Source organism: Acartia tonsa, chromosome 12 (assembly GCF_053477335.1).
Source record: "Acartia tonsa isolate MP-2025a chromosome 12, ASM5347733v1, whole genome shotgun sequence".
NCBI lineage: Eukaryota > Metazoa > Arthropoda > Copepoda > Calanoida > Acartiidae > Acartia > Acartia tonsa.
Window position 1 is genome coordinate 14,457,699 of NC_137271.1, and position 14,924 is coordinate 14,472,622.

General features: G+C 30.8%; 2 protein-coding genes across 8 annotated transcripts in view; one reads left to right on the forward strand and one right to left on the reverse strand.

Moving 5' to 3' along the window:
• Nucleotides 1-14,924, forward strand: part of Hacd2 (3-hydroxyacyl-CoA dehydratase 2) — a 148,118-nt gene that overhangs the window by 126,687 nt on the left and 6,507 nt on the right. Inside the window, exons 2-10 of the mRNA XM_080180437.1 lie at nucleotides 11,598-11,651; nucleotides 12,101-12,160; nucleotides 12,494-12,598; nucleotides 13,021-13,107; nucleotides 13,514-13,626; nucleotides 13,966-14,112; nucleotides 14,386-14,439; nucleotides 14,570-14,626; nucleotides 14,767-14,856. Of these exons, the coding sequence (XP_080036563.1) occupies nucleotides 11,609-11,651; nucleotides 12,101-12,160; nucleotides 12,494-12,598; nucleotides 13,021-13,107; nucleotides 13,514-13,626; nucleotides 13,966-14,112; nucleotides 14,386-14,439; nucleotides 14,570-14,626; nucleotides 14,767-14,856 (756 nt within the window). The 5' untranslated portion in view covers nucleotides 11,598-11,608. The remainder of the gene's footprint in view (nucleotides 1-11,597; nucleotides 11,652-12,100; nucleotides 12,161-12,493; nucleotides 12,599-13,020; nucleotides 13,108-13,513; nucleotides 13,627-13,965; nucleotides 14,113-14,385; nucleotides 14,440-14,569; nucleotides 14,627-14,766; nucleotides 14,857-14,924) is intronic.
• Nucleotides 1,279-14,924, reverse strand: part of Arpc2 (Actin-related protein 2/3 complex, subunit 2) — a 50,450-nt gene continuing 36,804 nt past the window's right edge. Inside the window, exons 13-14 of one of the 7 annotated variants that reach the window (XR_013885022.1) lie at nucleotides 1,599-1,804; nucleotides 1,279-1,355 (exon numbers count right to left, since the gene is read on the reverse strand). Coding sequence is in view for 1 of the 7 variants with exons in the window: in XM_080180439.1 (XP_080036565.1) it covers nucleotides 1,693-1,804 (112 nt within the window). In the remaining 6 variants the exon portion in view is untranslated. Of the gene's footprint in view, nucleotides 1,805-14,924 lie in introns of all 7 variants that reach the window. The other 6 variants (XR_013885020.1, XR_013885019.1, XR_013885021.1 and 3 more) reach the window with 6 other exon arrangements.

Genomic DNA, 14,924 nt, shown 5'->3' on the forward strand with positions numbered 1-14,924 from the left:
TAAAACTTTCCCGTGCTTGTAAAAATGGTAATGGAACATTACCTTAAATTTTGTTATTGAAATAATATTGGGTAAACATGTGCGGTAGTGAATGAACATCTTTTTTTTTAAATACAAGATCTGGTATTTGCGTATTAGAAGTTAAACTCATTGTAGCTATATTAGTTTTACAAAATTTTGTATTTAAAGGTTTACAAAGGAGAAAAAAGAATTGAATAAAAACAAAAGAGCATTAATGTAGAACTAAATTATTAACACCGGATTTAACTTGAATAAAAAGATTAAATTTTCAATCTAAAAATTCAGCAGAATATAAAACTTACATAAGAATGGTCTAACGCCGTAATAATCTGTAAATAAGGATGACCATATCCAAGAAAGCTTAATATAAATTTTCTAGAAAAGTACGTAATAAAGTAGAAATGAAGAATTTAGGTTTGAATTCTACAAGTTGGTGTACAAAACTAATAAAAGAACACATTTTTAGAAATGTGACTTGCTATATTTGGCTTAAAACTTAGTTTTAAAAAAGTAAAATTCCACCTTAAGAAACTAAACTATAATAGTTATTTATCGCATCGTATTATAGACAGCTTTTCGCGGATATTAAAATGAAAAATTATAAGATTAAAACCAGTTTTATTAGCCCCGAGAGAACAAAGGCTTCGGCTAAAATAACTGGTATTAATTTAACGATTTTTGTTTTAATAATCGTGGAAATTGTCTTGTAATACAATGCTTTACATGATTTTTCAGCATGGCTGTGAACCGGTTCTAATCCAGCGGATATTAATCGGTTTCTAAGCCATACTGGAAAAATTGAATTAATAAAAAAAGAAGCTCAAACAGACAATAAAAATGAATACATAGAACCTAAAATATTGCAGCGTAAATATAATAACAAAGGATAAACTTAATGAAAGTATGAAAAGAAAAATTACAATAAAAATTTATAAATGCGTCTTTTTAATGAAGAAATAAGCTAGTACTGGTTTTAGTTCTTTTTAAACTTGTATAAAAATAATCAAAAACCTCAAAATCTATTAAAAATGTAAAGCTTAATAAAAATTTTTAGCCTCTAATCAGTAAAAAACACACCAGGCTTAATACATATGTTAGTTCTTTTAAATATTAAATTAAAATTGTAGGTTTTATAAACATGTATATAAATAAAATTACAAAAATTAGGTTTTACAACTGAAAATAACAAGGGGTCATGAGTGATTAAATTTGAGTGTCGAAAAACCCTAACTTTTGCTTAAAATATGCATGCTAAACCCAGAGGGAGAGGGGACAATGAACTCTAAACTACACTGGTACCCAAAGTTTTATAACCACGTTATATCATTAGTTGGCTCAAAAATTTTAGTATTAGAAACTAGGGTTGGGCCGGATATCTGGCCAACGTTCGATATCCGGCAATTTACCGGATATCCGGCCGGATATTCGGATATCCGGCGTCAAAAATCAGCCGGATATCATGTGACCGGATAGTTTAAAAATCTAGTATCCGGCCGGATATTTAAAATGGCCGGATATCCGGCCGGATAATTGGCTAGACCGGATATCCGGCCCAACCCTACTAGAAACTTTTTAACCAATAGTTATAATTTTCAGAAGGGGTAAATTTGTTTATCATTGGGGATGTTCATATATCAATTTATTGTGCATTGTCTTATCCCTTAATATTGTTTATAGGAATGGTTGTTTAGAGATGTATGATGGCTTCTTCTTGTTTCCAGTTTCATCATCTATCTTGGCTCTGTTCAACACCTTCAAGAAGTCACTGGTCTTGGCGCGCATCCTGCAACACAAAAAAAATAATTTTAATTTTCATGAAAAATTACCAGGGATCTAAAGGGAAAAGACAATGTTTGACATGTTGATGTAATCCCAAATGATGGTACATAAAATTACCCCTTTTGTAAAAAAAAAACAATTAGTGGCTGACACGTTTTGGCACTTAACTAAAACTTTGGAGACAAGTGTAATAAACAGCCCAATGTAACCTTCCTCCCTGATAATTACACCTTTAAAATGGCAACAAGCCATCCAACCCTTTAAAGGCATAACACTCACAGGAAATTCCTTTTTACCAGATGCTTCGCCCTTAGCCTAAAGGTCAGAAAATTTTCAAATACCCTAAAACATTTCCCCTGAAAAATACAACCAATTTAGACCATTATTTTTTTGGGGATCTTTAAACTCAGACGAAAATTTGCAATTATTTGATAATTGAATAGAGGGTTAATTAAGACACCTCAAAATATAGCCTTATATAAGCTTACAAAATATATTTGGTGAATCTTTAACAATTTATATGGAAAATGTATGTTACAAAATAGATAGGTAATAAAGAATCTTTATAGAGTAAAAAAATAACAAGTTATGTTAGATGAGTATTATTTTCTGTATGTATGACAAATACATCTTGATATTGATTTGAATTTTGATACGCATTTATTATGTTATTTATTAATAATTTATAATTAATAATTAATAAATTTTAACAAGTAGCCAGAATCAAAGTCCTCTTGTCTATAAGACTCCTTAATCAGGAATAAAGGGCACTGATGCTTTAGACAATAAGGCAAAATACTTTTCAGGAGTGACGAACAGACAAAGTAACGTACACACGGACATAAAGTCGACCCTCCTACTTCCAATTTTACTTTTCAAAAGAAACCGGCAAAAAAAATTGTGGTGTAAATTTTTTCTAAAATTCTAGGGACGATTTCTTTTAAAAGGGTGGACGTAACCTCCCTTAAATTAGTTATAAAGCTCCCAGGACCTATGAAAAGCTTCACTGTAAAGGAGAACTATATAGGTTCAGCGGTAAGCAAGATCCTTTGGAACAGACAGACATAGATCCTATTACTTTTAAACTGTTCTTGTGGAGTTGTAACGCTTTACCAATCGCAATTTAAGTTTCAAAACAATATGACAATTTTAACCCATGTTTCCATTTTGATATTTTATCCCCTAAATGCTTGAAACTAAGTTTAAACTTTTTTCTACGAGTTTTAATTGAATCTTTGACTAATTGGGAGAGAAAACAAGGACAATTATGTCCATTAGAAGCGCAGGCGAACATTCAAACCAAAAAAATAGTAATGTTATACATTATATATAATTTTGGTTTAGTCAGAATCAGAAAAAAAAGTTTCCAAACTTATACACCACAAATTTTAATCTACAAGGGATAATTTTGTTGATCACAATTGTGTAATTAATTTTTTTCTTCATCCCTAGTTAATTTTTGTTTCTTAATTCTCCCAATCATACTGAATATCCATATCTTATTATATAGTAGCTGCGTAGAAATTAAGACATTCAAGTACTACTAAGGGGGGGGGGGGGGAAGTTTTGACACATTTGCGTAAACCTGGCACCTAGGCTTTATCTTTGGACTGAGAGGATAGGTTATTAGAGATAAAATCATTCTTATATAATGAATTTCACGAAGTTTTAAGATTTTTTGGATAGACCTCCAGGTTCCGGAGCTGCAGGCCTCCAGGTGGTCTCTGTACAGGTAAAAATAAAAAAAATAAAATTTTTTTAAAGTTACAAATCAACTTAATAAACAAAATATGCATCTTTTTTCTTCAAATATGTGAATAACATTAAAAAAGATGCATATTTTGTTTTATAAGTTGACCTGTAACCTTAAATTTTTTTTTTTTCAGTTTTACCTGTACAGAGACCATCTGGAGGCCTGCAGCTCCGGAACCTGTATTTCTTTAACTTTTTGTACCTAGTAACTTTACTTGTAATATTTAATATGATCTCAAGTTATAAAACAGAATGTACTTCATATGATAACAAGTAGGAAAAATCCGCAAATAGCGAAATTTATATATCCTTATAATAAAGTAACAGGATGTTTGTTGCTCTGTGTATCTGTGTGTTTGTCTGTATGTTTGTACCGAAGGATCTCGCTTACCGCTGAACCGATCGGGTTCTCCTTAACAGGGTAGCTTCTCATAGGTCCCGGGAAAGTATATAACTATTTTCTAGGGGGGTGGGACACCCCCCCCCCCCCCGAAAAATGAAAAATCCCCCCCAAATTTTTCTTCAAATTTGTTTAACTAAAATTAAAAGTGAGGGGGGGAGGGACCCCCCCCCAAAAAAAAAAAAAATTTTTTTCGCTCCCCCAAAGTTTTTTTATACTTTAAAAAAATATCTAAAGTAAGAAATTGGGTTATCAAATTCGACTCTCTCCTCCTCAAGTGCCCCTAGACGCCTCTAGGGGCGTAGCCGCTAGTAAAAGAGATATAGAAACAGGCGAAGAACGCTAAAATTTGGCATGACAATTGCTCTAATAATATACAACCTTTTATTTTTCTTATCATTTGATTTTTATAAACTTACTTGATATCTTATACTTTTTTTGTACACTAAAACACTTTTAAAACTACCTACACTATTCTTATTTTTTTTAATTGGAAACAATGTATATAAGTTATATAACCATTTCTTTTGTTATATTGAATACATTCTATGTTAATTTATTAAAATTATAAATATATCCGTTATGGACGGACCGACCCTAATTATAGAAAAGCTTCGTTTTTAAAAATGACATTTTTGTTATTTACTAAGTATATTTGCGATTACTTTTATTTAATGAAATCTTCTAATTTTTAACATGTACAAAACGGCCTGCTGTATTGCATCAAGATCCATGTCAGATCTATATAGGAAATAAATGTCTATAAATGAGCTCAAGTCTTCCAAGAAATATATGTTTAAAACTTATAGTGCTCCAATAATCCATAATAAAATCCCATTGGCCAGAACGATAAGACCCATTATTTTACTCTATTAAAAATAAATTCATTTTTTTCATTTCATGTTGCTATTTACATTATATTGAAGTATTTAATTTCTAATCATGAAAAAGAAAATTTAAATTTATAATATAATAAATTTAAGAAAACTCTGTTTTAAAAGAATTCGATTGTGGCGACACTTTGTGTGTTCAAATATTAAACTAAAATTGTAGTAATCATATTAACCCTTTGGTGATGGTATTGTAAAGAAAAAAATATAATTTAAAAAATCTTTTTAAAATCATTTAAATTATTAAATATTTACTTTCTTTAAATAGTAATGCCGGGTGAGGAAAATAGATTTATTGAGAAATAGATATGCATATAGAAAACTAGCCAATAGGGAGATAGTGATATCGAGCAAACTCTAGTATTATGTATATGTTCAATATATTCTCCCCGCTGCTAAAAATGAATTTCATTTCCAAAACATCAAAAGACAGAACTGGCAGGGATCTAAAGGGATAAGACAACGGCCGAAAAACTTATGTGCATAACGTGACCATTGAAAGCTTGAAACCTTTGGACACTCAACTAAATAAACGAACTATTCAAAAGGCGTAGTTGTACGAAATGCATTTGAACATGAATTTAGTGAACCGCATATTTTTTCCTGGTAAATGGTTTAATCTACATCTGTAGAGCATATATTTGAAAGAATTTCAATTTTCTACCACGTAGTTTTAAGAATATCAAGACTTGAAAAACGTATTTTTGTGATTTATGCAATTTGTATAGCTGGTTTATTTTCGCAAAAACAACATGACGACTAGTTTAGTAATATCTAATTGTTTGTTATATGTTGTAATACAAAATTATGTATGTTTGATGGTAATATTGTAACTTATGCTTAAATTCATTTTTTCTAAAATGTACTTCATGCAACTATCCCTTTACTAAAGTCCCCAAAGTTGTCGAGCCAACGAACAAGAAAACGTTATTATTTAACTTTGGGGACTAGTGTAATAAACAGTCTAATTTCCCCTCCCTGTCTGCAGATAGATCTGGACTCAAACACACACACACACACACACAGATTTATCTTATCTCAATTCTAAGGTATTAAAGTCTGCCCGCAATAGCTGTATTGGTTAGATTGTATGATTTATTTAAATACTATTGTCAGAATTATTGATAAAGGAATGGGATACTACAGTTTCATTAGCAAAGATAAAAAATCAACTACTGCTATGCAAATGGTTGTATTTAGCTAAGGAGGGAGGGGACATTGGGTTGTTTATTACACTACTCCCCCAAGTTTTAAAGTAACGTTTTCTTGTTTCTTGGCTTAAAAACTTCGGGGACTTGGTTGGTTCATTAAGTTGAGTGTTCAAATGTTTCAACCACTAATTGTAATCTACAGAGGGGGAATTTTGTGTATCATCAATGGGGATGTACAACAATTTATCAACCCATGCCTTATCCCTTAGATCCTTGGAATTTAATAGTACTAATCTTTAAATGCATAATAAATAAAACAGGAATGGCATATTGAATATTTAATTATTGGTAAAATCAAAAGCTAATTTGATTATTAATATTCATGTCCGGACATATTATAATTATTAGAGTACAAGTAAAAAAGTTGCCACTACCAGCCAAAAGAGCAGTTATGATTTGGACTCGGCAGCCACGAGTCAGTCACGACTAAGCCTCAAATTTAAAGCCGTTCGGATGCGATGAAGTTTTTTGGGAAAATCGTCAAAAAAACCTCTAAAAACGCTATTTTTAAGGATTTTTTTGAAAATTGGCCAATTTTCAGAGGTTTTCTCGGGCTAGGAACGAAATTCCTGATTCTACTCCTTAAGGCCTATTCAGTATTCAGGGAGCAACATGAAATTACCAAAATGGTTAAAACTTTTAAACAACCGCAATACTTGAATTTTTTTTAAAAAGCCGGAAAAATCCGTTAATACTCGGCCCTACTGAAAAATTATGTACAGCATCGTATTATGTCCAGTTTTCTACGAATATAAAAATGTACAATCATAAGATTAAAACCAGATTTTTAGCCCTTGCCTTAAGCAGAATCGGCATCTCATGGCTAAACAAACTGGTTTTAATCTTATAAATGTATATTTCATATCCGCGGAGAGCTATTTGTAATACGATGAGATAAATAACTATTCTTGATTTTCTACGCTTATATATTCATTGTCTTCCTTGTTAAAATAACTTCTCTTAAAATATATGTAAACTTGATAAATTTTGATAAAATTAAATCCAACTTCATGTCATACTTATAATTAAGATTTGAAACTGAAAACTTTGGCTCTTCTAAACTTAAGCTTCTATTTCAAAGAAACTTTTTTGGAATGTACTCTTCAACTTTATTAAGCATGTATGATAAATCCTTATAAAAAAGTAACAAGATGTCTGTCTGTCTGCAGCTAACTATCTCGCTAACCGCTAAGCCAATATGGTTTTCTTTTACGGTGAATTTTCTAATCATGAATGTTTATTACTATTTATGGAACTAGCAGCTTTGCCCCTAGCCTCTAGGGACTTTGCCCCAAGAGATGGTAAAAAAAGTGTAAGGTGAAATTTGTAAGGACCAAGGAAATCTTCTACAAAGGAAATATTCCACAAAGGAAATCTTCCACAAAGGGAATCTTCTACAAAGGACCAAATATATTTTTTACAAAAAAAAAAATAGGGGGGATTTTATTTGTTTTTGGGGGGGTTGGGGGTGTCCCACCCCCCAAGAAAATAGCTTAAAACCACCACAGGACCAATAGGTATATACCCTGAAGAGTAGAATCCGATCGGTTCAGTGGTTACCGAGATCTTAAGGGACAGACGGACAGACATCAAGCTACTTTGTATTATAGATATGTTAACTTTAACCTCCCAAAACAAATCTCCACTTTAAAAAACCTCTAAAATTTTGTAACTTAAAATGTAAAGTTGAGTGTCCTCCCCTCCCCTTCCCCTAATGTGTCCCTAGGGGCCACGAAAAGTACTTGGCTTTAGCCGCTAGAGCTATGGCATAGAAACAATAAAAGTTTCAAGACAAAACTAAACCCCTTGAGACATAGCGTGATCATCGATTCATCATATTATCAAAAGAGAGCGCTGTACTTAATAAACGAGATAAAAAATTAGACGTGACTCCATAATACTGACAAATAAATTGTTTTAGAATTGACAAGTATCTGCGCTTCTAACAAACTACATAAATGAATATGTAAAACCTTTCATAAAAATGATTTTTAGTGGCAAGAAAAAAAGAAATAAAAAGTTTTCAGTTGTTAAGAAAAGTAAAAATCAAGACAAAAATACGAAATAGGGCCTTTTTTACAATTCATTGGTGTCTAGCGTCCGAATGGCAGATCGTAAAGCCTAAGTAAGCATATAAATTAAAAACATGCATAAAGAATTTGTTTTGCTTCTTATGAGGTTTTGGTTTTGATCCTTCAAGAATATTTATGAATGTCTTAATCAAGCAATCTGGTAGTTTTAAATGGGAACATTAGGGATCTAAAGGGATAAGACAGTGACCGTTAAATTGGTGTAAGTCCCCAATGGTGATACACAAATTGCCCATACTGTAGATTACATTTCACACTGGTTGAAACGTTTGAACACTCAACTTAATAAACCAGCCAATCAAATTCAATTAAAAGTATCTAAAGTTTAAATAACGAATAAGAAAACGTTATTATAAAACTTTGGGGGCCAGAGTAATTACCAGCCCATTACCCCCCCCCCCCCCCATTCACTGTAGAACAATCCTCGTAATTTAGACCTGATCCAAAAGTTACGAAAAGTTTTGTAGCGTCTTATCCAAAATGATTCATCTTAATGCATTCTTTATCTTTTTTTTCAATAAATCATTACATGTTATTGAAATATTTATAGGTTAAAAGTTTTAAGGTACTTTAGAAGAATCCTAAATAAAGTAACAGGATGTGTATTTGTCTTATTCTCCCATTCTGATAAACCTATATGCTTAATATCTAAGCTTCTAGTATATTATTGGAAGGTTTTTCCAGGGCTTGGCAGCCGAGCATAAGCCTCAAATTCAAACCCACTAGTGAGACAAAAAAAAACTATTTTCGAAAAGATGACTTGTTTGTTTAGGAATAGGTTTCTCTACATCCAGCTGAATTTTAAATTGATAAAATAACAATTTCAATGAAGCTTCCTTAACTGAAGCCCTAGGTTTTTGGCATAATATATTTATCACAAAACGTTAAGTAGGTTAATCTTACATCCAAAGACTTCTCCAAGATTATGTCTTTTTTTGATTGTGAAAAATCATTTAGGTGACAAAAGTATTTTTGCCCTTATCAATATTAACCTGCCATTTTGTGTTATGTTTATTACTTTTTCACTTTTATTTTAACTTATTTATTAACATATTTCAAAATAAAAACAAAGAAAATCTTTTTAAAAGGTAGATAAAATAACAGCTGCATTTTAACTGCCACGCTAAAGCGCGCAATCGCCCCAATACTTAAAAATGGATTTAAATAATCAAAAAACAAAAAAAACAATTAAAATTAAATGAAAACAAAATGTCCCAAAGAATAGATATTTTCTATGGAGTATGTTCTTTAACAGACAAAAATAAAAGAATCTTTAAAGGTAAATTAAATCATCTGCTTAGCAAATCCCTTTAGTTTAAACAAAATATTTAAGAATTGGACCGTGCACTAATATGCAATGTAGTTTATTCATCCCCTTTCACTTTCTTTTTGCACTTACATGTGTGTGTGTGTGTGTGTGCACAGATTTGCAACCACACACACATAATTGCACACATATTTAGATAACACACGCACACACACACACACACACACACACAAAAAAGCTCAAATAAGATAATGTTTATTTTATAATAATGTAAAATACAAATGTTTAGCATAATATCAGAGCTGGATCTTTATATCATTTTAGTGGTGTGCCAGATCGGAGTGAGCCAACTTTCCACCAATGAGAGCACAGCATTTTATGAAATGCCGCGCTGTGATTGGCTGAAATTTGGCTCACCCCGATCTGGCACACCACTAAAATGAATTAAAGATCCAGCTCAGCCTAAAATTATTAGGCCTAAAATAGTTCAGTGTCATATATCTAAAAATGCAAAATGAAGAAGGTATTATCAGGGAGGTGACATTCGATTATAAATTAGTAGGACCAAACTATATATTACAATGGTACACAAAGTTTTATAATCATGTTATCTTATACAATCGTGTTTTTCCATAGAAGGAGGGAGGGGACATTGGACTATAAATTACACTGGTACCCCAAATTCCATAACCACAAATTATCTTATTAATATTCTTTGCCTCAAAAACTTTAAATACTTTAATTGAATTTTTAGAAAGATTCATATTAATCTTATTTTGAAGAAATTTTATATTTTCTTCTGGGCAACAACTTAAAACTATTTTGATTTTCTTTTTATTCTAGGTTAGGTTAGGTTAAGTAAAGGCTTAAAACGCCCCACAAGGATAGTATCCCGTAGGCATAATGCTCCTAAGGAGCCAGTCATAACTTTTAAGAAGCATGAAAACAAATTTGACCAAATAAGAACATTCTACTTATAATATATAAAAAACAAAATTTCGGGCTTCTCTTGGTATCATATTTCATTATTCTACCTTGAACTTTGTATGGAGATTCCTTTAATAACAAGTTATAATCTTGGAAGCGTAGCATTTCTTTACCTCTACTTAGAAGTATCTTATAAGGTCAATGGCCGATATTAATTGATGTACATTCCCAACGATAATACACAAAATTACCCTTTCTTTAGATTGCAATTAATTGTTGAAACGTTTAGACTCTCAACTAATGAACCAACTAATCAAAATTTAATTCCCTAAAGTTTTAAGCTAACTAATAAGAAAAAGTTTTTATAAAACTATGGGGACTAATGTAATAAACTACCCAATGTCCCCCCTCCCTCACTAAGAAGAATGTTAAAAAAAACCCTAATTTTTTAAAATTTCTTTTATTAATTTTGATAAATTCTTATCTGCAATTTATTATTATTTAATAATAATGCATATTTTCCCCCATTCTTTTGCCTTACCCTTCTTTCTCTAAAACTCCCCTAATAATAATACCCCTCATAAACTCCACCTTCCTTTCCCCCCCCCCCCCCATTTAGTCCTTACTTTCCTTTCTATGCCGGGTTTAAGGAAGAAAGCTAAATTCCGTTTCAGTTTTGTAGATTTATTTTTTTTTATTTTTTTAATAAACTTTAATTTTTGCGGTGCAATTGTGTTTTAATCGTGTAAATTAAACTAATTTATATTTTTTTATTAACTAAAATAAATCTACAAAATATTAACACCCCTTTCCGTCTGTAAGATATTGATCGTTGCTAAGCCACACAGAAAACTTGTTAAAAATCAGAAGAAAATCGCTGTATGGAAGCTAATACCTACTAGAATGATAGTTCAACTTAATATTCTGTTAATTTATGTTCTAATTAGTGTCTTTTAACCTAGAGCGTCATTAGGTCAACATAAATATAATAACTTTATCAGTTTTGTGGTGTACTTTGTTATCAATAAAGTTTTATTTTAGTTTTAAAAAAAATATGTAACATACAGCGCTTTTATACAGGAATCAATAAAATTATTCTTAAATTATCATAATTGAGGAAAAATGTTATTTTTTGATACATTATTATGCTTTGTTATTGAAAAAAAACAAAAACAATAAATTGCCTTACAGAAGCTGTTAAAAGAAATATTATGTATGAGGCAATAAAGAATTTTGATTTTGTTAAAAATTATTTTTTTCAGAATAAAGCAATGGCAAAAACCTATGCACCTTTTGTGTACTGGGCACAATCAGGTACAGAAATGCAGGGAGGGAAAGGACAATGGGCTGTTTAGTATTCAAGTCCCCAAAGTTTTGTAATAACTTTATCTTATTCTATGGCTTAACGACTATAGGGACTTGATTGGTTGGTTCATTTAATTTAAACAACTAATTGTTATTTACAGAAGGGGTAATTTTGTGTTTCAGCATTAAGGATATACAAGAATTTTTTGATCACTGTCTTATCCCTTAAGATCCCCCTTTGTTTAATGACATTTCCAGAATTGCTTCGAAACCGATTTATATCCGCTTGATTAGAATTGGTTCTTAACCATACTGAAAAATCATATATAGCATTGATAACTTTGGCCCCTCGGGTTTAACAACACTGATTTAATCTCGTATTTTTTTCTTCAAATATCCGCGGAAAGCTGTCTGTAATACAATTGTTTTAATTAATTTATAATTATTTTTTAATTTAGAATCCGATGTGCTACTAAGAATTGACCTTAAGGACGTTGTAGATCCTGATATAAATTTAGGTAGGATTATTTCTAATCATTAACATTAATTTTATAATGTTTACATAACACATAAATGTTATTTGCTGTGCAAAAGAAAAATCAGCACTTCAAGGCCTAAAATTCATAACATAGAAAGAAAGTATTTAATGTTTTTAGTTGATTAAAACTTTTGTGCGACACAAAAACTGCGAAAAAAACACCAATAAGAAATATTATAATTGTCTGCGGAGAGCGTCATTTACGGTGACTTAATTTGGGACACCTGTCATATTCAGCTCTCATGAGATAGCGGGTCAAGTCACAATGTGCTTAATATAAAAACTATGGCCAATCAATTAACTATATTTGTAGAGGAAGAAGAGATCGAGTTTTCAGCCATTGGCACAGGAAGTTCTGGGGAGAAGATTAATTATCATTTCCTAATTGAATTCTTTCTCCCCATCAAAAAAGATTCAGGTAGGTTACACGGATGGACATAGAATAAGTGGATATTGTAACAGGGGAATTTAGAAAGGTTGATAATATAATCATTAGATATTGGCCAATACGTTCCTTCATGGTTTTATTAACCAGCTGAGAGAAACCTTTTATCAGGGTATGTGAGAATATCTCATAGTATCCACGTATCTTATATCCATTGTTTCAAGTAATCCTGTTAAATTGACTATTAAGTATACCTTAATATTGATTATTAGTATTATAAGTATCTACCATGTAGTTTTTAAAGTATGATAACTTAAACATTAAGTTCTTGACATATGCATGCAATAAATATGTCTTTTTTTGGCATGTTCATGTGCTTTACATGATCTTATATAGTAAAGTTTTATATGAAGGCCACAAAACAAACATATATCATAATAAAATTATTTTTAAAGGAAATATTGAAGCAACAGATCGAGAAATTCGTATAAAAATCAAGAAGAAAGAGCCAGATTGGTGGCCAAGATTATTGTTTGACTCAAAGGACTGTCAAGATTTTATTATCAATAAATGATAAAAGTCAAAAGGGACAATGGACTGTTTATTACACTAGTCCCCAAAGTTTTAAAATCACGTTTTCTTTTTCTATGGCTAAACAACTTTAGGGACTACAGTAAATTTTGATTGGTTGGTTAATTACGTTGTGTGACTGTTCAACCGTTTAAACCGCTAATTTCAATCTAGAGAATGAGTAATTTTGGTAATGTACATTTTATCGGCCATTGTCTTTTCCCTTTAGATCCCTGAATGTAAACAACAACACATCCAAATATTTCATATTTCAAAAGCTGTTTTACATATACCTAAAAATTAGTTAAATTAAACAAGCATTTACTTGAAAAATGTACAAAAGAAATAAGAATATCATAATTAAATCTTGTTTTAAACAGAAGTTGCCATGGTTAAAAATAGATTTTGATCGAATCAAACATGAATCCGAATCTGAGGGTGAACCTGATGCTAACCCGGATATTTCAGCTAAAGACATGCTCAGAACCAAGGTAAATTAAACCAATTTTGGTAGGTATTGTCAATACCACTTTTTTAATGGCAAAAAAATACAAAATTTACCATAGATATAACAGTTGTATCCAATTATGCCAACAAAATAGCCATGCAACTTGGTGAGCAGAAAAATTGACTTCTTTCCATTGGCAATTAAAAAAATAATGTAATTGTTTAACGGAGTTTAAGATTGAAGTAATACTATAAATAAATCTTTGACTGGCTTAAATTGACAGCAACATAGTTCTCCCTAAGATACAAAATATACTTCATGTTATATTTTATGTTTAAACATAACCTAGAAGATTAAGAAATATAGAGGAATCATATTTCAGTATCCAGAAGCCTATGAAAAACTTCAGAAGGAAGAGCTGGGTTTCATTAGTGAGAGCAAGAGAAGAATTTATTTGTTCATTTACAACACTTTCATGTTCTGTGGCTTTCTTTATGCATTCCTCATTCTTACAATTAAATACTCAAGGGTAAGTTTCTATATTGCAGGAGTAAAAATCAACCAATTAAATAGTGAGCTATTGGCCCTACTAATAAAAGTTTTGTAATAATGGCTACCCAGTAAAACAATATTATTTTATACAATCATTTACCTCTCTTCAACCCTGTAAAAAAATGTAGTATAAATCTATTTATGTATAAAAATTCAAAACTAATTTTATTAACTTTTTTGGGATAATACATTTTTAAGCAAAAGGAAAACCACTTTTTATTATCAGTCTTAAACTAAATTAATATTTCAGGAACAAGAAGAGTTTTTACCTAAAGCATTTAGTACTGTTGGCAATGTATTTAAGGTGAGAAAAAATCTTCCAATATATAACTTTCAATTTTTAATTCTATTGGAGAATTGAAAAAAAAGGTGAAATAATAAAATTCAAATATATGTGAAACAACACATCTAATATAAATTTTGTTGTATTTTAGTTTTTACAATTGATGAGCATTTTAGAAGTTTTGAATCCTCTGTTTGGCTATACTAAGGTAAAAAAAACTAGTATATTTTTTAAAAAATAAGAGCAGGAGCGACTGATATAAAACAAAAGCTTTTCATTCTCAATAATATTTGCCGACTGCAAAAGGCAGAATTTAGAGGATGTTACTAAAAATGATTTTTCAATCAGGGATCCGTTTTTGAAGCTACAATTCAAGTTGGAGGCAGACTGATATTTCTGTTCATTATGATAGATTCAGAACCAAGAATGCAAGACAAGGTCAATATCTTCCATACCTTTTGATAATTCAAGTAATACCTATTGCTCTTAACATTTTAATATTTAAA